Raw genomic sequence first — 24309 nt, 5'->3', positions numbered from 1 at the left:
AACAGAGCTAAGTGCTTTTATAGACCACTGAAGTTCTGTCATCATTCTGTAGTCAGTGTCATGCTCTTATATAAGGGACTCAGAGTCTAGAAGGAAGTCGCATCCTGTAGTAAGCAGAACGCTCCAACGTTGAAACATTTTGTCCTATGAAGATTTTTCCTTCAAATATCACTGGACCCTGTGAAGTATGAGGTTGATAAAAAGTTCAAATTTGAATATTGATACATGAAAGCTAATGCTATTGCACACTGAGTTGACGTCATTAGACTGGTAGCCTCTTTAAAAAACAGAACATTCAAACCAACACACTTTGCCAGTGTGGTAGCCCTACATGCTGACCTGCACTCAGGCAACACTGCTCGACATGACCAGAGTGAAAGTGGTTTTCACCTTTTTAATACTCTTCTCTAATACTCTAATAATGCCCTCGGTACCCATTAAGCGGTCCTACCAAGCATGCACACATCATTAGTACAGTGTAGTATCTCAGTATTTAAAACATTTTATTGTGTTTGGAATGTTAATTCAGTACAGATTCAGGTTAATACTACTACTTGCCACCTGATGAGAGGTTTAGGCTATCAACATGTCCCATTTATTCTTTTAATGCTGGTACTATTTTCTGATAAGGACATTCATTGGCTTCTTGTTCACATTTTCTCATTCCACCTTAAATGCTGCAGCAGTTACATTCTGGCACGTGAGGCTATGTAATAACTGCTGCACCATTTAAGGTGGAAGGGGAAAAGAAGCTGGTGAATAAGAAGCAGGCTTCAGCTTCATAGTTTTGATGCTAGTAGATTTTATTTGATGAGGTGAATTAAACTATCAAAACATCCTACCAAGAGGTTTTATGCAGGGAGCTACATATAATTATGTGCTACATTAGTACATTTCAAAAAGGTAGCACAATTCATCAAAACACTTGTCTTATGTTCGCCTTACTTTTGCTTGGTGATGTCAGATTGATGTGCAGCAGCGTTAGCTTTCCTGTAGCAATATTAGTGTTATGACTCTTTAACAACCTCGTAATTCAGATGATCCAGTGATGTACAGGAGAAAGATGCACACAGGAAAAAACGCATCAGGTTTGGAACATTTTTATTTACCATAGGGCACAACAGAAATGATAAAGTACCGTTCATACTGGCCATTGAGGCGTTCCAAATTTGGGTATAATGCAAACTACGGAATGACGCGTGACTTCATTGGTCTATTCAAAATTTGAGGTTGAAACGTTTTGTGTAAAATTGTAAAAGAACAAGCAAATGATGATTATAAAAGTGAAAGGTTTATTATTTATTTTTATTTATTTATCCACTGGCTCTCATCAATTATTGCTGTGTAACCTGCACACCTACATCATCACACACTCACTTCAAACCATGTTGTTTTTTTCTTATTGTTTGTGTTGCGTTTATGGCGTGAGGTGGAGGATGAGGAGGTGTTTGAGGAGATTCGAAGGCTTCGGTTGGAGAGAGGGCGTTTACTGCAGAAGATCAAGGCTCTGGAGCAGCAACAGAACAGCGCTGCCGCTGCACTGGAGGAGGTACTACACTCATTAAGGAGTTAACAATTAACTCAAATTGTTGTTTTTGTTCCAATCATGACAACAGCAGCTAGCGTGGCCCCAGCAAGTGTCATGTATGTTTCAAATGCTCTACAGAAGCAGGACATTTGCTAGTGATTAAATTTAATATAATAATTCAGATTTGTCTGTTTTTCCAGGGTAAAAAAATCAAATAAATTGCTTCAAGTCTAGGCCATTACAATATACGTAGCTGTCAAGAATTTGTTACTAAGAAAAGAAATTGGAAAAAAAAATAGTAAATCAAACAAAGAATCAATAACTTGGATTGTCAGAAGCAGAAAAATGCAACCAACGTCTAAGACAGAACTTTAGAGGTGTATAAAAATATCCCTGCAGATTTCTTCGAAAAAATTAAAACAAGTTTCCTAAAAGAATGGAAGCCGTAATAAAGGCATATAGGGGACACAGTTAATACTAACAAAGATAATGTTGTTGCAGTTTAATAGGTTTTCTGCTTTTTTCCTAACATTAAAAAACAAATATATTGGGTTTTCTGATGATAAAGGGTGGTTTCGGACTTTTTCACAGTGCTGTACTTCACAGTATTAATAGATATGGTCTGAGTTGCATCTCTGTGCTTTGATGTACGTGTATCTCAGCTGAGCTCACTGAGGGAACGTTTGAGAGACGCAGAGGCAGAGCGTGATCACCTGCAGATGGCGCTGGAGGAGTTGAGGGGAGCTCAGCTGAGTGGAGGCTGTGACTCAGAGGACACTGACGATCCAGATGAAATGCTGGACTTCCCAGGTGAGCGCAATCCTGCCCATCAGCAGATCCAGCTCAGAGTAATATCACCACAAACAGTGGCCCTCATACAGCAAAGTGCCCAGTGTTCAGATGACCCACAAAGATCCAGGGTGCTGTTATTTTTCAAATGTGGTTGTGTTGTATTGTCTACCTCCATATTGCCATTTTAATTACTAGCAGGGGCACGGGAAAGTGTTTTAAGTTGGCGGTGCTAAAGTTTTAAGCAGCACATATGTGACGTGCGCAATGACGTCTTACAAAGTTTTTTGTCTTTTATCTAATTTTTTGTCATATACATTAAACACAGTGTGTCACACTGCATTACAAGGCGAAAGACGACAATATATACATAAACTGGCACATCAGACCACTGATGCGCATCCTCTCTCCGCTCTCACTTTCTTTATGAAACTTTATGCAAATGACCTGAGCAGTGACCAATCAGATGCTGATATGTGGCGTAGTAACCAGTTATACCATGTGCATAGTCTCACAGGGAGACTTAACGCTGGAAGACACACTGACTGGGAGATATAACATTAAATAAGTTTAATAGCAATAACAATATCAGGCTTCTTTGGACTTCAGAACTGTCTTATACCTCTGCATACACTTTGTCATTAAACCTCAACATGTGTGTATTGTAGTGGCATCCCAGTTGTTGAGAGAAGTGGGTCAGCTCACTGTAATGAAAATGCAGAGCTAACTTAAACAGTGCATGGCTACCACAGGTTTTGACAAAATAGAAATAAAAATAGAAAAAAACTCCACTCTAAAACAAGCACACATTGGTCTTTGCCACACTCAAATTGTTAAAAAGTTCAGATCTCTGTATTATTATTATTATTATTATTATTATTATTACTGTAATAGTAATAATACAGGGTGGTGCTGCAGCACCTTCAGTGTCCCCACTTCCTGTGTCCCTGATGACTAGTGAACCTATGCCATTTTTTAATGTTTCTATTTTATTTTGTGTCCACAACAACACAGCATATCTCTAATATGACCAACAGTTTGTATTCACAGGCCATCAGACTGGTGAATACCTCACTTACTACCTCTTCCCCCCTCCCATTCTGAACCTGTTTAACCTTGCACTCAACAACTGCAGCTTACATAGACTGTACTGCTGCTGTCAGAACACTACTGTTTACATCTATTACTTGACGCACATTATGAACAGCTGCTCTACATATTTGCACATACGCACATGTAACTTTAATTTTATTTCAACTTTGCACATACTGTACATTTTTACTTTTACTTTTTACTACTGTTTTTAGAGTTATTCTTATATTTTCTTTTTTATTCTCTTAAGAAAAAATTTTCCAAATATTTGGTGAATGGCGGAACAGCAAAGTAAGAATTTCATTGTACAGTGTAACTGCCTGTTCTGCTGTGCATATGACAATGAAACTCTTGAATGAATGAATTAAATACAGAATGACTGTTTGCACAATTCTACCAAGTCCTGCCTCCCTGTAGGAACCACCAATAAAGATTCCAGGATGAAGTCATGTGACCTTACGTTTTTTTTGTTATTAGGAGCTGAGAGGTTGTTGTCCAAACGGTCTCGATGCACGGAGGCCGAGGCATCGTCTGCTCAGGCAGAACCGGGCTGTCCTGCCCCCTCAGACAGCCTGGAGCAGCTATGTGCGCAGGTGGAAGAGCTGACTGCACAGAACGCTGACCTGCTTCTCAAAGTGCAGGTGCAGTTTCATATACACACACGCAGATTCATACGCAAACAGGTCATTCTCACAAAAAACATGTCCAGAAATATTTGTCATAAGCATCACATTAAAAAAAATATAATTTTGTTTGTGGAGTTGTCATTTTTATCCCAATTCTCATTACAGCTGTGTGTCCACATGTGTACTTTTAATTAACTGTTGAATATCTTTATTTGAATGTCTTTCTTGTAAACTGTAAGGATGAACCAAATGTTATGTAGCATAAGTAAAAAGAAAAACCTCAGTGGCTGTTAATGTGTTGCAGTAATGAGATGTTTAAAGTGAGGTATTTAAAATGCTTAGTCTGACAACAGTATAAAGATTGCGAAAAGAAAGGTTCCCCAAAACACACTGTTTACAAAATATGGATACTAAAAATCCGGTTAAAATCACTGAAATCATTCAGGTTTATTTTTAATTATTTAATCAGACATCATTGCTTGTACATCCAAACAGGAACACATTAAAGTTTAGTCATTTAAATGTTTTCAAGTTGGGTTGCAGTATTTGTCACGTTTGTGGGAATAACCCAAATCTACTGGTGGCTTAACTGTACCTTGCCTCGTCTCTTCAGCCATGAACCCATATATACAGATACAAACCCACAAACACCGGTAACCTTGCAAGTATGTACTGAATTTGACTTAAAGGCTGCTTTGCTGGGCAATACAAAAAAGGATGCTCAAACAAACCGCATAGCACTGACCTCATTCTTAAAGGGCACATGCTGTTAGTTGCTTTCAGACTCAACTTTCTCTCTTTCAACTTTCTCTCTCTGTCTCTCACTCTCCATGTCCCTCTCCCTCTCGTTCTCTCTCTATGTATAACCTGATATTCCTATTATGCATGGTCAAACACCAGCTGAACCAGCGGCCTCTAGTTGCTATGAAACAACTCAAACAGTGACCATGAAGACTGGGATTAGAATGTAAATCCAGTTCTTACCATAATAGCAGACTTTTTTAGTGTATATGGATTAGAGAATGCATTGTCACAGGAGACAGTGAAGATACTGCCTCTGAAGCACTCGGCTTTTATAACGGGGAAGACATTCAGAAACTTTTTGTCGTCACTTCTGTCCGAGACAAGTGTTGCAGTAAAAATAGAATGGCGTCAGACACTCTCTGAGTGCAGACATACAAAGAAGGTCATAGTAAAGGAGGACTGGGGCAGAACAAATGGCCTGCATGAGGAGGGCTTGCAGCAGGACTTGCAGCAGAAAATAAACGCTCTACTGAGGTCAAGCACTCATATACTTTGATTTTAGATGTTCGGCAGTCTTAGAATGGGTGGAGGTCTGAGCACAAAAAGTGCTGTTATCAGAGGTACACAAATCATGTACTTGAGTTAAAGTAGAGATACCCAAGGTAAAATTTAACTCCAGTAAAAGTAGAAGTCCTTACTCTAGACCTCAACTTGAGTAAAAGTACAGAAGTATTTGCCTTCAAATGTACTTAAGTACCAAAAGTAAAAGTACTAAAAAATTTAAATATGGCTCTAATGGCCTATTTTCATTTTTGTAACAAGACTCGCTTCATGAACTCAGTTTAGGTGAAAATCCTCCAGTGTCTCTCTTGGTAAACCAGTTTTTTAATAAAATGTTATTAATTAGTGATGCTGACGTCTATTAAAATGATGTGATTGTGAGACACAAAACACTGAAGGCCAACGGTTTCCAGCAGGTAGAACCAAGTGGCCCTGAAATCACTTTTACAAACAAGCAAAGTTTCAGTTTAAGATTACTTTGTAAATTAGTTATAAACTGAAATAAAAACTGGCTTTAAACTCAGGATCACAAATAAGTTTTCCTTTACTGTATTGATCTGTAGGCCTCTGTTCATAAACATAAACCAGCCCAAACGAATTTACTATAAAATGAAAGTGTTTGTATGAATTCAGAAAAAAAGAAACATGCCAGTCACGACTGCATATGTGTACATATTTCTATATTGTGGTCTATTTACACAAAGTTAGGTTAGTTCCATTTAGGTAGACGTATGTATTTTTGCGCTACTGCACTGACGTTGAACCGTGTGCTTGCACTGGGTCGGTATGACCAACAGGTCAAAACAAGCTCAGAACAAAGTGACCGCTGTGCCCTGATTGGTGCTCTTGCTTTGCGCTTCTTTTGTTTTGACATGTTACGTTTTTATACACACAGAAACCAAAAGGAACGACAGATTTCACAAAATGTAGTGGAGGAAAAAGTCAGATATTAGACTCTGAAATGTAGTGGAGCGAAAGTAAAAAGTCGGCCAAAATGGAAAAACTTCAGTAAAGTACAGATACGAAAAAACTACTTAAGTACAGTAACGAATTACATTTACTTAGTTACTGTCCACCACTGGCTGTTATACCACTGGCTGTTAACTGAAAAGGCGTTTATATTTGAATGAAACTCAACTCAAATATTTTAATAAAAGGAAATAGGTTACTTTTTTTTCTCTGTAACTCTGTTATCAGATTTATCTAGAACACTGTTGGCTCTCAGTGTTTGAAATGTCGTGACGAACATGGCAGTGCTGAGGCAGATATTTTCAGTGACCTCCAGGATGCCAACCTGAGCAAAAAGAAAAAAAGAGTTTGCCGTTTATCAGCTTGATCTTACAGTAAAAATGTGAGCTAAATTTAACACGTGAGGGATTTTTAACCTAATTTTCTTGCTCACTTTGCAACTGTACATGCTTGCTTCACCACATCAGAGGCCAGCCACATGCTTACCTGCTGCTAGTGCAACTGGACTGCTCAACACGCTAGGAGGAGAACACTAACTAACACTAAATCTCTTATATCAGTTAATGCTAGCACCCCAGAAGCATCATTGGTAATGATGGATGGCAGTTGCATTGCTGGGGATCGAACTTGCGATCCCCTGATAATAAGGCCAGAGAGCTAAAATGATTTGAAGAAAAAATATTTGTCACTTTCTTCCTTTGCCAAGACAACAGCATTGTGTCTTCTCTTTTAATGAGCCCATGTTTCAGATGTTAACATGTTGACAAATCCATGTATATCTGCTACATGGGCTCAGACCTTTTTACCCTCAGTCTTTGGAATGTCTTACATAACCTTTTTCATCTGCTTGCATTGTTATTTTGATATTTTGCATTTTGACTATGTTTTCATATTCAGTCATACCGCTCAGGCCATATTTTCCATCTAGCATCTCTGTTATGAATGTAGAGGCAACCTAAATAATATATGCTGTTCATATGAAAAATAAATGGCAGCTGATAGTTCTTCTCTCCTAATGCTCTTCTGTGTGGTGGGCTCTGCAGATGTTGGAGATGTTCGAGAAGGACGACACGGATATACAGAGTTCCGGCCCAGACTTTGTGCCGGTGGCTCAGTATGACTCCCTGAGGAGGGAGTTTGAGGAGCTGCAGGAGAAATACTCCAGAGCACAGGCTGCTGCCGAGGGCTCCAGCATTGCAGAGGAGGAAACTGGGTAAGGTAGTCATTCTTAAAACCGCAAGTAGGTGCATCCTGGCATCATATTGCTTGGAACATGTCTGCTGTAGTGGCTGTGTTTGGATTCATTTTTAATAATTTACATTTTGACAAAACAAACATATTAATCCATATGAGCACCAAAAGTTAAGATTCTTATTGTTAACTTTGTTTAGTCTTTGAGAGTCTTGTGGAAAAACCATTAGTTAGTCTGATTAATTATGGTAGCCTGCCTCTGATAAAAAAGGGGGCTCTTCAAGGGTCCTTTAGTAAAGAACATGGTTCTATGTAGAACCATGAACACTCAAAGAACCCTTTGCGTGATACATACAACATGTGTGTGTATATAAATAAACTGATCAGGCATAACATTATGACCACCTCCTTGTTTCTACGTTTATTGTCCATTTTATCAGCTCCACTTACTATATAGGCGCACTTTGTAGTTCTGCACTTACAGACTGTAGTCCATCTGCATATTTTTTTAGCCCTTTTACCTTGTTCTTCAATGGCAGGAGCCCATGGAGCCTCACAGAGCAGGTACTATTTGGGTGGTGGATCATTCTCAGCATTGCAGTAACACTGACATAGTGGTGGTGTGTTAGTGTGTGATGCATTGGTCTGAGTGGACAGTAGTTGGAGTAATTGTAATATTCCAATCACTGATATAGTATTTGATAGTAATAATATGTAGAAAGAAAAAAAAAAAAAAAAAAAAAAAAAAAATATATATATATATATATATATACAACTCAATCCCCAGCAATGCCACAGTCATCTGTAGCCATGAATCCAAGAGAGCATAATTGGCCTCACTCTGTCTGGCTTCTCCCTCTCCCCTCACTCAGTGTGATGCTAGACACCACAGGTGTCTGTTGACTGGCATAAAAGAATTGGCAGTTTGCAGCTTCATGTGACTCAGAGAACATACATAATTAGCCTTAACCTCTTCAGCAGTGGTAGTGATGAAGTGGGATTAGTAGTGGTCTCACTGGGGTAGACTTAATTAAGGAGAAAATTGGGAAAATGCCAAAAACCTGGCATTTGAAGTTGTCCCCCCTTTGCAGCTATAACAATCTCCACTCTTCTGAGAAGCCTTTCCACAAATTTTGGAGAGTTTCCGTGGGAATTTGTCCCCCAATTTTGTCTTCTTCACATTGTTGCCACAAAGTTGAGGGTGTTTAATTGTCTAAAATGTCTTTATATGCTGTACCATTAACATTACCCTTCTCGGAGCCCAAACTCCACTATGCATTCTGGGAGGTAGTTTTCTCCTGGCACCTGTCAGACCCAGATTCCTCCATCAGACTGCCCGTTAGTGAAGCATGATCCCTCCGCGTTTCCACTGCCGCAGAGCAATGCTTGGCATTGTGTTTAGTGATCTTTGACTTGGGTGCTGCTACTCAGCCATGGAAGCCCACTGAAGCTCCTGATGCTTAGTTCTTGGCTGTTGTTGCTTCCAGAGGCAGTTTTATAGTGAGTGATGCAGCAGATGATATGTGATTTTTATGCACTACATGCTTCAGCATTGGGTGGCCACACATTGTGGCGTAGCTGTTGTTGCTCCTAGATGCTTCCATTTCACACTAATAGCATTATACAGTTCACTACGGATTCATTTTTATTAATACAAACACTCAAAACAGTTATGATTCTTCTGCTCAGGTCTGAAGAGAAGCCTGAAGAAGAGGCTCCAGGCACAGAAGGACAGGATAAAGAGGAGAAAGTCAAAAGCCTAGAGGAGCAGCTGGCCCATGCCCAGGCTGAGCTGGAGGAGTTGAGGGAACAGGTGCGGCTGGGGGTTTACTCAGTGGAGGCAGCAGAGTTAACAACAGGCATCCATTCTGAGGCTCAGAAGGGCAGGGCAGACTCGGATACCCTGCAGCTGACAAAGAGGGTGCAGGAGCTGGAGGCGGAGCTGGCCAGCAGAAAGGCAGAGCCCAACAAGGGCGACGCTGACACGATCCAGCAGCTGAAGCAGAGGGTGGAGGAGCTGGAGGCGTCTCTGCAGGAGAAGGAGAAAGAGCGAGAGAACAGTGAGATAGTACAGAGGCTGAAAAAACGAGTAAGTGAGCTGGAGGCAGCTCTGGAGCAGAGCACGGGGGCGGGGTCAGAGGAGGCCGAAAGACTGCTAGTGAACTCTTTGCGGACGCGGGTGGCCGAGCTGGAGGCTGAGCTGAGGGAGAGTGTTCCCCAGGAGCAGCTGGACGAGGTGCGGGTCACCCTGGGCCTCCAGCTAGAGCAGCTGGCCCACGAGAGGGCAGAGGCAGCCTCACGACTCAACCAGGCCCTGCTGGAGCTGGAGAGAGTCCGTCCTCCACCACACAATGATGAAGATGAGGAGGATGAAGAAGATGATGAAGAGGACCGGTCTGAGGGTTCTGAGCAATCCATTGTGTCGGGTGAGCGCCTTTGTTGTCCACTGGGCCATTAAAAAACAACCCCTTGCTCTATGCATTTTTGGCACCCTGACTTCGGGTGTCAGGCTTTTCGTTTAAGTATAAATGTGATTTTTGTATGACATATCACTTCAATTTGGTCCCATATCCTATAATAGTCTGTCACTGCTTGCAGACAGTGCTTGCCTTTTTGGTGAAATTAACATCATTACAGAATTCAACCAACCAACCATGAAGGAACAGAGATCAAATGATTTCATCAGAGATCAAGGTGTTATTGCATTGGTTGTGATACAGTTGGACACATTAAACTCAATTTGTTATCTCTTATCTATGTATCTCTATATTTAAACAACATAATGTTTAACATAAGTTTATACCTAAATATACAGGACTGTGCAAAACAATCAAAACAAACAGTCAAAACAATCACTGAGTACAAGTTATTTATTTTTCAGCATCAGAAAAAACATTTAACTACTAAAGGCAATTTTATATTTTTTTAGTATTTAGTGTGTCTACACTTTGTCTCTATTACAGTTTCCGTTCTTTTCAGGAGACTTGCTTTTAGTTTTTCATAGAAACCTGTTGTTTTTTTAGATGCTTTTTATAAGCACCTCCAAAGTTCAGTCTTAGAAGTTGATTGCATTTTTTGCTTTCTCATTAATAAAGCAAACCCAAAACCAAATAACCAAAACCAGTCTGGACTCTGGGGTGGACAGTCTATTGTCCTGAAAACATCACTAGCTTCTTTGCTTGATTTGCAAATTTGTTGTTTTTCATTTCTTACAGTTACAGCTTTTTGAGAGCTACACATCCTTTCAGACCTATAGTGTTGAGTTGTCTTCTCACATTGGAAGGATGGACAGAGAAACACCTGTGCATTTTTTTCAGACCTGAAGCAAGAGTGTAGCTTGTTTTTCTCCTGTCTTCCAAAGATTAAAGCTTTTCTCTATATCTTTTAATCATTTTTTCACTACAATTTTGGGAATTAGTTTTTTTGCTTATTTTTCTTTTACTCACCACTTCCTAATGCAAGTGGAGAAATGAAGGATGGCTTTTGACTTTTGCACAGCGTTCAATCTGGCCACAACCTGGATGGCCTTTTTGTTTCTTAGCATTGGCCTAAAAATGCCATGTTTGCCCTTTTTTCTCCTCACTATCAGACCGCTCACTAAGGCTGTTGCCGGCCAGCCGGAGTTTGGCGGCAGTGCAGGAAGAGCTGGAGGTGGCGAGGCAGGAGGCAGCACAGGCTCTGGACTGTCTGGTTGCTGAGAGGGAGGGCCGTGTTCAGGACGCTCTGCAGCTGAGGGACGCCGTACCACTGGCCAAGCACCAGGAGGTCCTGTCCGCTGTAGCCCAGCAGCTGGGGCAGACAGAAAAGGAGCTGCAGACTGAGAGGGCACTTCGTGAGCATGCCCAAGCTGAAGTGACCAGGCTGGAGAATAAGCTGCAGGCTGCACAGCAGGGCATGGTCAGCAAAGAGGAACATGAAAAAATCAAGGTGAGAGTGGAGTTTTGAACATCTTAAGACATGCAATGAACATTTAGAGCAACAGTGTGTCAGAAAGTCAAAATGAGACAATTCTCCCCTACCTTAAATGTAGTCAGTTCAACCAAGAAATGTTGGCCTTCAATATGAGCTTCTTTAGGTTTACACTGGAGCTACAAGGCTAATGAAGCTAACAGATAATGGAAGTGTATAGCCACCAGTTTAGCATTATGCAAATTGAATGTCAGAATCACAGAATTGTCTCAAACTGTACCTGTCTGTTAAATAATGTCACCAAAAACTTGCTTAAATGGACAAAAATATGTTAGATAGCCAAAACAACAGTAATTGCTGTCTTGGAACATAATTTTTTTTTTTATTTAGATGACTTTGTCGTACAGTGTTAGAAACTACATAAACTTTTTAAAATTGTTTAATGACATACCCGAGGCAAGTTATGTATTTAACCTCTTTGAAGGTCAGTTTTCCTTTTTTCCATTATGCATTTTTTTTCTTTAATGATGCAGTTTTTTATGATATGTGTGTGATTTACAATGCCAGAAGCAAATTGGATTTTCATCTCCATAGATACCCCAGCAAGTCAACATTTATAACAGTGTTTTTATTGTGTTTTCATGTTTTTAGTTGTGTCAATTGCACACACAATGTTGACATCAAGACAGCTGCAGTTCTGCTGTCTGATTTATACCAGTAAGCCCTTCTTGTGGAGAGGAATACATTGATTTTCACAGTAGTCACGTTTACATGCAGCCTGATAATCCGCTAATAATCATACCAACACCTCAATTGGAATAGACTAGTCCGATTGAAGCCATTCAGAATAAAATTTCATTCTGATTGAATGGTGTGTAGACCTGTAAATAATGCATTAAATAGAATAATTATAGCAGTGTAATTGCCTGAATCTGATTGCATTCCTAATCGATAAGTTTAAGTATGTTCTGCGCATGTGCATCAGAAGTTTATAACATTGAACATGATGGGAGCAGAAACTGGTCTGCAGAAGAGATGAAGTTTATGTTGTGACCTTTAAAAGAGGGTGGTGGGACGAGCATCCAGCTTATGTGTGTCAGAACACGACGCCTTCCTCTCGGCATTCTTTAATAAGTATGTGTAAAGAGCATTTTCCAGTCTGACATCATTTTGAAGTCATTGAAAACACAAACACACCAGCTAAAAACTCAAGTAACAAACTGCTGCTTGTCTCACTCTGACTGGACTCACGTGATGCTTGTTGTCATAGTAATGTCCATACTAAGTGGGACAACGCATCTGTGTGATTTTGGATCAGATTACTCGTAGTGAGCATGTAAACAGAGATTTTCCATCAGATTGCTGAGTTGAGTGAGCATATAAACACCTCAGTCTTAATCTATAGTTGGAATGAATTCAATCAGATGATATTGCATGTAAACATAACCAGTTTCAGCTCTCATTGCTCACTAGCAACAAAGAGTCAACGCATTTTACATGAATTAAAACAGCCTGTTTATTTCTAAGAGAGAAAGAGAGGTTGAAATATTGTTATGTAAATATGAATGATGACTCTTTATGTTCTATAAAAGCACACACATGTTACAGATGGAACTTGGATGAAAAACAAAATACAAAAACATGTAGAAGATGGGTACACATAATGTTCAAGATGCCTCTGGATGCCTCTTTCTTTTCAGGAGGAGCTGCAGCAGCGTCTAGAAGAAAGCCGAAGTGCTGCAGAGGCAGCACAGGATGCTCTGAGTGAAAAAGAGACGGAGCTGAAGGAGCTGCGCTCACAGAAAGCTTTAGAGCAGGGCCTGGTGTCTAAAGAGGACCACGAGGCCCAGCGTCTCTCTCTACAGGCCGAGATCAACACCTTGACTGCCCACCTGGCTGACCTCACCCGCAAGCATGAGAAGACCTGCACTGAGGTCTGCCAGCGTGTGTGTGTGGGTGGGTGTGTGACTGTGTGAGCCTGTGTGACTTTTCTTCATAACACAGTGATGATACTTTTCTCCATTACATGCATGCACAGTCTCTCCTGTAAGTACCTCCAGCCCTGCTTTGAGGATAAGCAGGTGTGTTTATGTGTGTGTTGGTGTGTTGTACCCTGGAGGAGGTGTGATCTCTTGTGTGAGCTTCGTGGACCCATTTTCATGCATTTTGTAAAGCTTCTTAATCTGCTTGTGTCTCATTCTCCTCTTCTCCTCCTGCAGGTGTTCCAGGTGCAGAGGGAGGCTCTGTTCAATAAGAGCGAGCGCCAGGTGGCTGAGGCACAGCTGCAGACAGTCCAGCAGCAGTTGGCTGACCTGCAAGCCCAGTCCACCCATATCCAGCAGCTGCACCAGGACATCCAGCACTCACAGGGTTTAATCAAGGAGAAGGACCGCAAGGTGAGAGGCTGCCCCAGCAAAGAAAGGCAAGGGCTGAATTAAGCCTTTTCAGACTCTCTCAAGCGGACTTCTTTTCATTGTTGTCAATGATCGCAGTCTGCAAAGGAAAAGTGGTCATCCAGCCTGCGTAGCGCATTTCATGTTCTTAAACTGTGCGTTAAAGTTGAAAAAACATTTTGTCACAAAAAGCCCTTGTGCTGTTAATGGCTTCCTACTCTCATCTTTGAGTCTCATTCTGCTCGCATGGATCACTAAGTACATTGATTAAGTATTAACCTGTTTTTTGCTTAAACTGAGGGGCTGGCCACTTATTCTCTTAACTTGAACTAGGCTGGTCAGCCTAAACAACTCCATCATTAACAACACAGGCTAGAAAGTACTTACGGTATGATTAACTGTGTAGTACAGTGTAATAGTCTAAAAATGTCACTTGAATGGATTACAGGCTTCACATGTCAGACGTAGCGTCAAACCCAGGCTGAATCGCAGACAGCTCTGTACACACTAAATAGTGTTCTAGCTATGAAAATTCTATCCTCTACAGCCAAATAGTGCAATATTTATTGAGCATGGATGTGTCTGAGTCCCAAAGATATTTCTTAGCTATATATTGCTCCGTTGGACTGCAGGATCTAATATTTAAATTCCTACATAGTGCACTGTTTAGGGAGTGGGGAGCCATTTGATATTCAGCCCCAGCACGAAAAGAGGGGCGCCACTGCATTGGTACTAAATAAGACTTGCAGTGGTAATCTGGTGGCCAAAAAGTACTTTAAAGTGAAGGTTTTTGCATTAAACAGCACTCTTGTCGTTGTTACGTGACAAAAAGTTTAAAAAGTCATGAGATGTGCAGTGTATAACGATGGGTGACTGAACTTTCCCTTCACTCAGCGATCCATGGTTGCTTGGCAATGATATTAAACTCTAAAGGAAGCACAATTTTTGGTGGAAACTCTGTTTTAGGCACTCCTTCATGTCACGCTTAAGAACACCCTTTCCTGTGATAAAATCACAGTTACGCATGGCTTTTTGTGGCTTATTGCTTTATTGATTGGTCTTCCATGTTATGTTTATCAAGTGTGATGAATTGCCCTACTCAGGGGCATGTCCATGTTGTGTCTGAAAATGTGTTGTCTGAATGCCCCATTAAGTTGTAGTCTTACAAGAAATTTGCAATTTGTGTCACTTGCGAAATGGGCATGACTGAGGCTGGACCAGAAGATTGACAATGGAAAATGGTGCAGATAGCAAGCTAGCAAACTCAATAACCATGAACAGTAAAAACAGAATTGTGAACATAATTATACCAGATAATTATGAGAGCACAGTGCTGCACGCTGATAATGTAGAAAACACAACAGTGGTCAGCAACAGTGGAGTGACTTGCATGTGCAGCTGAAGTCCTTATAGGACAGTCTGTACATTTGCCAGAATCTAATTTCCCTTATGAAGTAATTAAGTAATCAGGATCTTATACCTACCAATTAGCATCATACTGAGGCAGCATCCAGTTGTGAAATAATCTCAAATGGACGTGGTTATGTTTGTGTGATGCTGCATTATTTCCTGTTATCTAGTAAAATGGACTAAAGTATCTTGTTCAGCTAAAAAAATAGTAGCAGTCATCTAGACATCTGACATTTTATAGATGACAGTGAAACACAATGTCAGAAATCCCATAAACAAAATTTGAGATGAACAACTTTGAAGATAAAAGAAAGTGTGGAACGCCATTTGAACAATGCTAATTGGTGAGTAGAAGTTATTATTTCAATGTTTTAGTTCCAGTGCAGATTAAAGTTACCATTACTTTAATGTCTGTTGCTATAGTTAATATACTGTATTGAAGCTTTCAGAAGTGGTAAATACTACTTTAGTTAATACCCCCCCCCTTCCTGTAGATCACAGAGCTGTCGAAAGAGGTGTTCCGTCTGAAAGAGGCTCTGGGCGCTCTGACTCCTCCTCTTGGTTTGACAACACCTTCCACACCTTCTTCTGGGATACCAGGACAGCAGCTGGCACTCCAGAACCGAGTATCTGCACTGACACAGCAACTCCAGGTGGGGGCAGCACTTAGCTCTCAAATTAGAGCTCAGTGCGCTTGAATTAAAGAGCAGTGTGAAAATAAAAGATAAAATAAAAATCTGTTGTGTTTGTCTTGTTAGGACTGGGAGCGCAAGCACAAAGCAGTGGTTGCCATATATCGCTCTCACCTCCTCGCTGCAGTACAGGTCAGTGATGCACAGGCTTCATGTATGTCTCCTTACGGTATTTTGTCTGCTTTTCTCTTCTCTACAAGATGTGTCTGTATCCTACCTAACCCTGTATATCATATGGACCACCAATGTGTTCAGTCATTCATTCTTTACTGCCTTAAATACATGACTAGTTTTAAAGCAGTTACTGAATTAGTAATAATAAGCTTAGAGTTTGAAGGGCTACAAAAGATGTCTCTTTGTATGTTACATTTTGCAGGGTCGAATGGATGAGGAGGTGCAGGCTCTTTTACTCCAGATCCTCCGAATGTCCCAAAAGGACACAAGCCATTAAAACACACCTCACTGTTCTTAAACTAACAGCAATATACAGCTCATGCAGGATCGAATGAATGCTGTGCTTGAGTTTAGGCAGATGTACCCCTGAACCGGCTGGACTGACACTATGCAAAGCCTTGCAGGGCAGATGACTGTTAGCGCTATGTCTGGGAGTAAATTGTGAATTGCTAAGCTGGATGTGAGCAGATATCGTTTTGGAATATGACAGAGATGAATATGTTTGACATTATCTGTGATGCTTTATTAGCTAATTCCTATCCTACTAGAGGGTGATGACCAATAATTTTATACAACATTTCAATAAACACTAAGAAATACAGCACTATTGTCTTCCATGTATTATTTTTCCTGCACTGTAATGAGGAATTGCTGATTCAGGATCGTGCAAGTTTTGGAAAGTCACCTTCAAAATGGATTTGATTACATATTAATCATTTCATGAATGTTATTCAGTAACATAATATCAATCTATCACTCTCAGTGTTTTTACTGGAGTTTGATTGCCTCTCTTGACCTCTATGTTATGTTTGTATTAAAGGGGAACTCCAGAAACTTTTCAAATTTTCTGCATAATTGAATGGATGAGATGTAATCAAAGCGATTCAGAGTGGCCTGATGTGAAATGCTTTTTGGAGAAACTAACTGAGTCAGAAATGTTCACAGTGGTGGTAATAGGAGCCAGACATCTGAAGAAAAAAGTTCCCTTTTAATACATGAAACAGTAGCAAACACACTGGCTGATGCCTAAGATTGTTTTTTCAATAGTTTTGAGAAGGTTTTGCCCCAAGGCTCTTTTGGTTCTAAAGTATTTCAGGATTATGAAAATGTTGAACAGACTTGATTTGCTGATATATGGTACATAACAAAGCTGATCCAGGTCTTGTCACAAGCGCTTATCACACTTCAAACGTCAGTGACTGACTATTAAAGTCATAGTTATGCCAGGAGTCCAATTTATACAATTTTCCCCTTACGCCAAATGTAGATGAACAGCCGAAACATATTTATCTAAAGTGTGCCTAATTTTGCACAGGGGCTATGAGGCTAATGTAGCTAACACATAATGGAAACTTGTAGTCACCAATTAACACAGTGCAAACTGCATGCCTAAATCACCACACTGACACTTTCAATCAGATATATTCCACGTGTTTAGAGGTAGCAAGTGACACTCAATCTCGCTACAGTACTTCTAACAGTTCCCTGTAACAGTACGCCAAGTAGAATTAAATCGGTCTTTTTACTTAAGTTCATTTGTAATGACATGGAAAAAGAGAAAAAAGTCTGGTTTCATTGACTTACATTAAAAGCTAAGAAACTCGTCCACACGTCAGACTCCAGTCCTCACAGGCCAAAAACCCTGCAGACTTCATCACACTGCCTCATTAAAATCACTTGATTCAGCTCATCAGCTAATTAGCAATGCCTTTATGAACTGAATTTAGAGTGTTAGATGAGGGTAAATGCTAATCTCTACAGCTCTTTGGCCTGGAAAATCCAAGGTCAAAGGCCTTGTTCTTGTCGGTCTAGAATCACTTTGGACAGAATTATCCTCGGCCTGGTTAGTGGGTGTTAAAATGTCACTCACCAGTTGAATTGTAGCTCTGTATTGCATTAAACAAGCATCTAGCTCTATGCCAGAGCCACCAAAGTTAAACTCACTTTCTCGTAAAATGCACTTCATGCTAAAAAGTCCCTACTGATGCCTCGAACACAGTGTTCGATTGACAGGAAGCCTTTTTCACAAGAAATGCAAGTGCATAAACACTGGGTAAAACGTTCTGCCATTGCCTTATGGACACTTAACAACTTCAGAAATACAGGCGTATATATATATATATATATATAACTACTTCTACTTCTACTAGACATCTACTTCATGCTGAGCCCTCGCCTTCTCAGTCACTGACAGTTTTTCAGGGACAGATGAAAATGGTTCCACTCAAAGCAGCTGCAGCAGGCAGATTAAAGCACGAAGTGCATTCAGTGTAATGTTAGTCAGCAGCGGTGAAATGCTGACACAGAGGTTCTTCTACTCTGAATGACACAGTTTATTTCTTTTCTAACTGCATAAACCAATCTTCCTCTGCTCATGGTCAGCGGGCAAACCACTGAAACTGAGATAAGGCTGTTTTTGCTTCAAGCTTGAACACTTGAGTAAGCTATACACACTCTGCTTGTCACCTTTGCTTTTGTTATTGCATTAGCAGAAGCAGTGTTACCCTGCAACGATTACTTACAGCAGAAAAAATGTAGAAATGTGAAAAGGGCCTGTTGCGAACAGGATTGTGATTGCATTATGATTTTGGCAGAGCTGATGTGTCACAATGAGGAAATGCAATTGCAAATTGTTTTTTTTCCTTTTTTAAATAGGTCAGAGTCAGGCTATTAAGACAATGAGAAATGTCAAAAACTCTTTGCTTTCCCATATAAATTTTTTTCCAGTCACTATATACAGATATGCAAATACTTTGCATATTAATTTGAATGTCTTTAATAATGCACACTCACAATGGAAATGCAATTGTAAATACACAATTTAATCAGCATTTCATGTATAAAATGTGCATTTTAGTTTGAATAAAGTCCAGAGTATGTTGCCATAGCTGTTGTATCGCTGGGGAGCGATGAGGCGGACACATGTGCGAAGAGAAGCGAGATTTATTAAGTGTAACTCCATAATCAGGGTCAGAACAGTCCATTGTCATAGAGCCAATACGGAGAGCAGGACAAAAATGAAAACAGAACTCCAAACAGGCCAGAAAACTCTTCAAACAATACATACACTTCAAACACAAACCTTATATCAAAGACCAGTAAACACAAGGGGCAAACACAGGGCTTAAATACAAAACAAGGATAATGAGGGACAGGCGGAAAACAGGTGGCAACGATCAGGGCAGAGTCAGACAACAAGGGGGCTGGACTTAGACTCAAAACAAAGAAGCATGTGGACAATAAAATGTAAACAAAAAGCACATGGAGGAGAGGGAGGAGCCAATCGTGACAGCTGTGCGCATCCAAAACTGCTGAGCAAGGCTTTGCAGGACCAAGTACTGTATCACTTCAAATCCACTTAGCACAGAAGCTAAGAAATAAATAACCCACACACTGTTGTCCTGTTTATACTTTACTGGAACAGCAACTCCATGGTTACACGAATATGCTGAGAAAGTGGTCTGGATGGGAGGGGATATGTGGATTGATGGCAACCTGACAAGTCTCTGTGTCTCATGTCAGCTCTTGTACCGCTGATTCTGCAAAAATCTGAATTTCAAGACGGTCACTAACCTCTCTGTTGTAAAATACTTGCATACTGAAGAAAGTGATTCTTTTAAATGTGTAATATCATTTCCACACAAATCAAATATATTAGACCAGTTAGCATACTTTTGAATTGTGTTGATGTAAATATATTTTATTCAGATATATATTACATTGTCATATCACAGCATCTCAGAAAAGGTTTTTGGAATTTAATAGTGAATCACAGGTACCCTGCAGGACAGCAGCTAAAGGAAGGAATACACAGCATTTTGTGTTGTGAATACTTGTGAATATTGCAGGTGTGCTGTCAGTCATGTGGCTGATCAACATGAGCAGACAGGAAGTAAAATGCAGAGCTGTCTCAGTCACTGAAGGATCAAAGTGCTACTGTAATCACTGTATATGTTGTGGTTCAAGAACCTTCATGAGGCACTATAGAAATGTGCCTTTAAAGTCTGTGTAAAGGAAACCCAGAGATTGTTTCGAAACACATTAGAAAATAACTGCTGAAAACGTGACTGAAGACTGTGAACTACATAACTGTAAATTGTGGAATTTTGGGTGGACCTGAAATCATGGCTTGATGACGCACTAGAGACATACTTAGCATTACCTAGCACTAAAACAATTTAAAAACTACAGCGCTTGCCTCACTAACTTTGGCTATGTTTCTAAAAGTTATATGTCTTGGCTCAAGGCACTAACAGTTAGATGGCCTACTTTAAACTTTTCGGGCTGTTTCAGTTGAAGCTGTGGAGTCTAAGCTTGCATTAGCAGGAACGGTTGCTTACAGAACAAGGCTCTATATTGGGCTCAGGCTCTTGTGGGTCAAACATGCATGGCTTTAAGTCTGGCATAATAAAGCTGTTGGATGGAGCATCCATTTTTCAGGTTGTAGTGATATTTGACACTTGAGAAAGACTGCACCTTTCCTGTGATTTAACATTTTAAAACCTACAGCGGACAAGCCCCCGGTGTTTTAGAGCAGAATAATGCTTATTTTTCACAATTCTGAAACCTAATTTTATAATTCATTTTATTAGTGATTTTTGTTCTTCATTTAATTTTGGCTGGATGATTGGTAACAACATTCTCCATGGTGACAAACTCAGAACACATATTTATTACTGCTTTACATGTCTTAACTTGGGTCTTTCTGTAGTACTTCTAAGATATGATTAAGCATATTATCATGATATGAATACTACCTAACCAGACAACAGTTATAGAAGGGTCTTCAAGGGTAATTGCACAGATTTTTAAAAATTTCTGCATTACATTGTTAGGTTATAAACAAAGTCACTTAGAGTGGTTTGATTTGAAATGCTCTGTTCTAGAGAAACAAATTGAGTACAAATTTTTGACAGTGGTAATGATAGGAACCAGACGTCTGAATGCACTGGCTGATGCAGGCATTTAGTTTTGAGGTGAGATTTTGGCCCAAAATGTAATTTTGTATGTCAGAGAGACACATGCTGAGTGTTACAGGGCCAATCAACACACTTAGAAAATGTATTTTTTCAAATTACATGTAAAAAATTAGACGTGGATAGGCTCACTGTTTTTCTGTTTTTTTTTTTTTTTAAATAAAAAATAAATAAAATGGCTATATTTGCACTGTACACATTGTGATCTCCGCCCGAAGACTTGCTCAGGCTCCATCACCCCCCGCGACCCTGGCGAAGAAGCGGCTTAGAAAATGGATGGATGGATGGACATTGTGATCTCTGGTTCCCCTCACCACCACTGTGAAGAAATCAGAGTCAGGAAGTTTCTCTACAATGAATCATATCCTCCTTGGTTTACTTCTCAAGACCTGTGTTATCAAAAATGGTTTCCCTTTAATGTCCAGCAAAATTTAAATGGCCAGATCAACCAACATCTCTACTGTTGATTTCAGCAATTTCAAATGAACCGTCCCCATATTATATTCCAGAGAGTGGACAGAGAGGAAGATACTCTGTGAAGTGAAGCCTGCATGTTCTGGGTTGTGGTATATTAATAGGCTATTAACTGTAGGTGCTTAGGAAAAAGAAAATCTTCACCATTTGCAACAAACAGTAACAAACATGGCCCCAGTGGGGATGGGAAACATGTCTATGACCACAGAAAACTTAGTATAATCCTTTAGTTTTCATTTCTTTTTATTTTCAGAGCTACTGACAACATGCCCACCCCCCAAAAAAACCCTCTTAGTATTGTTTTATGGTTATGACAACATGGCCTCCAAAAACAGAAAAAAAACAAAACAAAAAGCCTCTTAGTATTATTTCATTGTCTTAGGAACTCAACCTTAAAAGGGGTCAACACCTCATTTTAACTTTAAAAATATAAATACACTTTAGGTAGTTCAGTGCAGATACTTTAGACACAATTTGTTTTTGTAGATGTTCAGCTTGTATAGATGTTTGAGCCTTTTGCCAATTCCTGTTAGTCAACTAAAGGATTTTAGACAGGAAGTCTAATTGAAAATCACTGTGAACAGGGCAAATGAGAGATCGCATGATGGCACTAATTCATTTCCACTACCGATACTGATATTGGAACGTTAAGCATCAGCCATTACAATCATTAAAATGAGTTATTTTAAAAGATGAACTGTAAGATAGTTGTAAGATGTAAGATGGTAGGGATTAAACATTTCTCTGATGGAAATGTGTAACTGCAACATGCAGAAGAACACTTGTAACGTTGGTTGTGTTTCGGGCCCCTTCCCCGAGCAGATAAATCTGGTCATTGGAATTCGCGTTGAAAGAGTTTTCAAAGAGAAGTAGGTCAAAACTTGGTGAAGTACATGTCTTCCGAGACCTAAACATCAAACTGGACCAGCCTGTATGTGTGACGTTAATACATAAAGACGCATGATGGGTCCAAAACACTCCTGGGTGATTGACCTGAAGACTCTGTCTTTGAAATGATTATTTTATGCTTTACAGGGTGACTCATAGCAGCATCCAGAGACCATATTTTAGTGTGTATTTTCCTCCTGACTATTAAAAAATCTCACACAGTGCTGTTAAATTGGAAGCGGGCAGCCATTTTAGCATGCACATGGAAGATAGTGGCAGTGCACTCTCAATTTCTGTTGTTTCTAATTATAATTAATCCTGAATTTTCAAACCATAAAGATATATTTATAAATAGAAATATACATTATGAACAGAAATCATTAGTGTAGTCTTGTCTAAATTGGCTGCCTGCTTGTTTTGCTAGACAGTGATGTTTTGTTCATTTTTATAGTTTACAGCAAATCATACTGCTTCCCAAACCCCTAATGAGGACCTGGATGCGGTTTGATGCAGGTTGAGAGAAGTGTTGGGGATGTATTTATGGAAAAGGTTTGGGTGACTATTGACTGCTGTTTTTTTAAGCAATGTTAGCCTTGTAGCTCCAGCACTTAATTAAAGAAGCATCATTTGTACACCAAACATGTAAAATTGTGAAAGCTAAATTTTTAGCTCTAGTATTCTTTTAAGAGGAGCATCTAAAAGCAGGCTATCATGTTACTCAAACGCTCTACACAGGAAGAGATACAGAGCCAATAACATCACATCACACAGTGCGAGTGTAGCTATTTCAGAATAGTTTGGATACAGAATTGGATCGAATTTGTTCTTTCTTTTTATACAGTCACGCATTTTTTACTGATATTAGCCCAAAACCAATATTCCATCTGTAGTGCATATATGCCACTTCACCCTTGTATCTACTGAACTACCCAAAAGTCTAGAATTAAAATGTTAAAAATGCTTCCCCGTTTAAAGAATCCAGACATATGGAGAGTCTGAATCTGCCCACATACACATATTTTTGAACTACATGAAATACCATGTTTAAGTAAGATGTACAGTTTGTCTGTTGGTTCTACAGAGATGAAATGTGAAATGCCATGCCCACAATATGTGATATGCCGGTATGCTGCGTAAAACTTGACAATGAATTTCCAAATTGATACTATGATAAAAAAACAACATTACAGAAGCATGACCGTGCATTTGGTCCTGAGGTTTCATAAATTATACATGTACTGGATAAGACAGCATAACACAGACTTGAGCGACATCATCAAGCTTATGAAACATCATATGTCCATGTTATGTCCATATGAAATACTGCGTCCTGAGAACAAATCATATAGCACAATGAGAAGCTTGTGCCCATCTCCTGGTTGAAGACATTAATACCTTGACTCCGAAACTGACCCAGTACCCGGATATAACTGAATGTCGGCACATTGAACACGAATGCACTCAAGCGTAGTCACTGTTTGTTCACATTTTCAAAGAGGTGACTTTTAATTACACCTCATTTGGAATGTTCCAGAGTAAAAAGACAAATGTGAGCTGTAAATTGCAGATCTCTGTCTTAGGAAATGTGCATTAGACTCCCATTCAGTGAGCTGTCTGGCTGGCCCTAGGTTCAAACTTTGTGTTGATTGAACAGAAGGGCATGCTGGGAGTCGTAGTTTGAATCCCATGTGTGATACCACATGTCCAATGGAAGCTGAGAGTCCGTGTTTAAGGCAAAAGTGTGGGGCCCCAGGCTCGTCTGCACAGGATGAGGCCTAGCTTCATTACAACCTGGGACAAAATAACAACATTGTCTGCTGGTGATTCAATAAAGATTCATCATCACCCATTTATTAAAAAGCTTGAACTAAAAATCTTGCACCAGAAATACTT

The 24309-nt window shown here is 39.8% G+C and overlaps 2 protein-coding genes across 6 annotated transcripts in view; one reads left to right on the top strand and one right to left on the bottom strand.

The window, feature by feature from the left end:
• The window catches only part of ankrd24 (ankyrin repeat domain 24), a 29873-nt gene extending 13194 nt beyond the window's left edge, over window positions 1-16679 (top strand). The window contains exons 13-23 of the mRNA XM_037545179.1: window positions 1430-1549; window positions 2191-2338; window positions 3887-4050; window positions 7353-7522; window positions 9190-9926; window positions 11090-11427; window positions 13110-13343; window positions 13629-13805; window positions 15707-15865; window positions 15971-16036; window positions 16281-16679. Coding sequence (XP_037401076.1) covers window positions 1430-1549; window positions 2191-2338; window positions 3887-4050; window positions 7353-7522; window positions 9190-9926; window positions 11090-11427; window positions 13110-13343; window positions 13629-13805; window positions 15707-15865; window positions 15971-16036; window positions 16281-16355 — 2388 coding nt within the window. The 3' untranslated portion in view covers window positions 16356-16679. The remainder of the gene's footprint in view (window positions 1-1429; window positions 1550-2190; window positions 2339-3886; window positions 4051-7352; window positions 7523-9189; window positions 9927-11089; window positions 11428-13109; window positions 13344-13628; window positions 13806-15706; window positions 15866-15970; window positions 16037-16280) is intronic.
• A 3078-nt stretch (window positions 16680-19757) lies between these two features.
• The window catches only part of shc2 (SHC (Src homology 2 domain containing) transforming protein 2), a 34251-nt gene continuing 29699 nt past the window's right edge, over window positions 19758-24309 (bottom strand). For all 5 annotated transcript variants that reach the window (XM_017717556.2, XM_017717557.2, XM_017717559.2 and 2 more), the window contains one exon: window positions 19758-24207. The gene's annotated coding sequence lies outside the window, so the exon portion shown is untranslated. The remainder of the gene's footprint in view (window positions 24208-24309) is intronic.

Source organism: Pygocentrus nattereri, chromosome 15, assembly GCF_015220715.1.
Source record: "Pygocentrus nattereri isolate fPygNat1 chromosome 15, fPygNat1.pri, whole genome shotgun sequence".
NCBI classification, from domain to species: Eukaryota; Metazoa; Chordata; class Actinopteri; order Characiformes; family Serrasalmidae; genus Pygocentrus; species Pygocentrus nattereri.
This window is presented reverse-complemented; position numbering and strand designations above follow the sequence as displayed.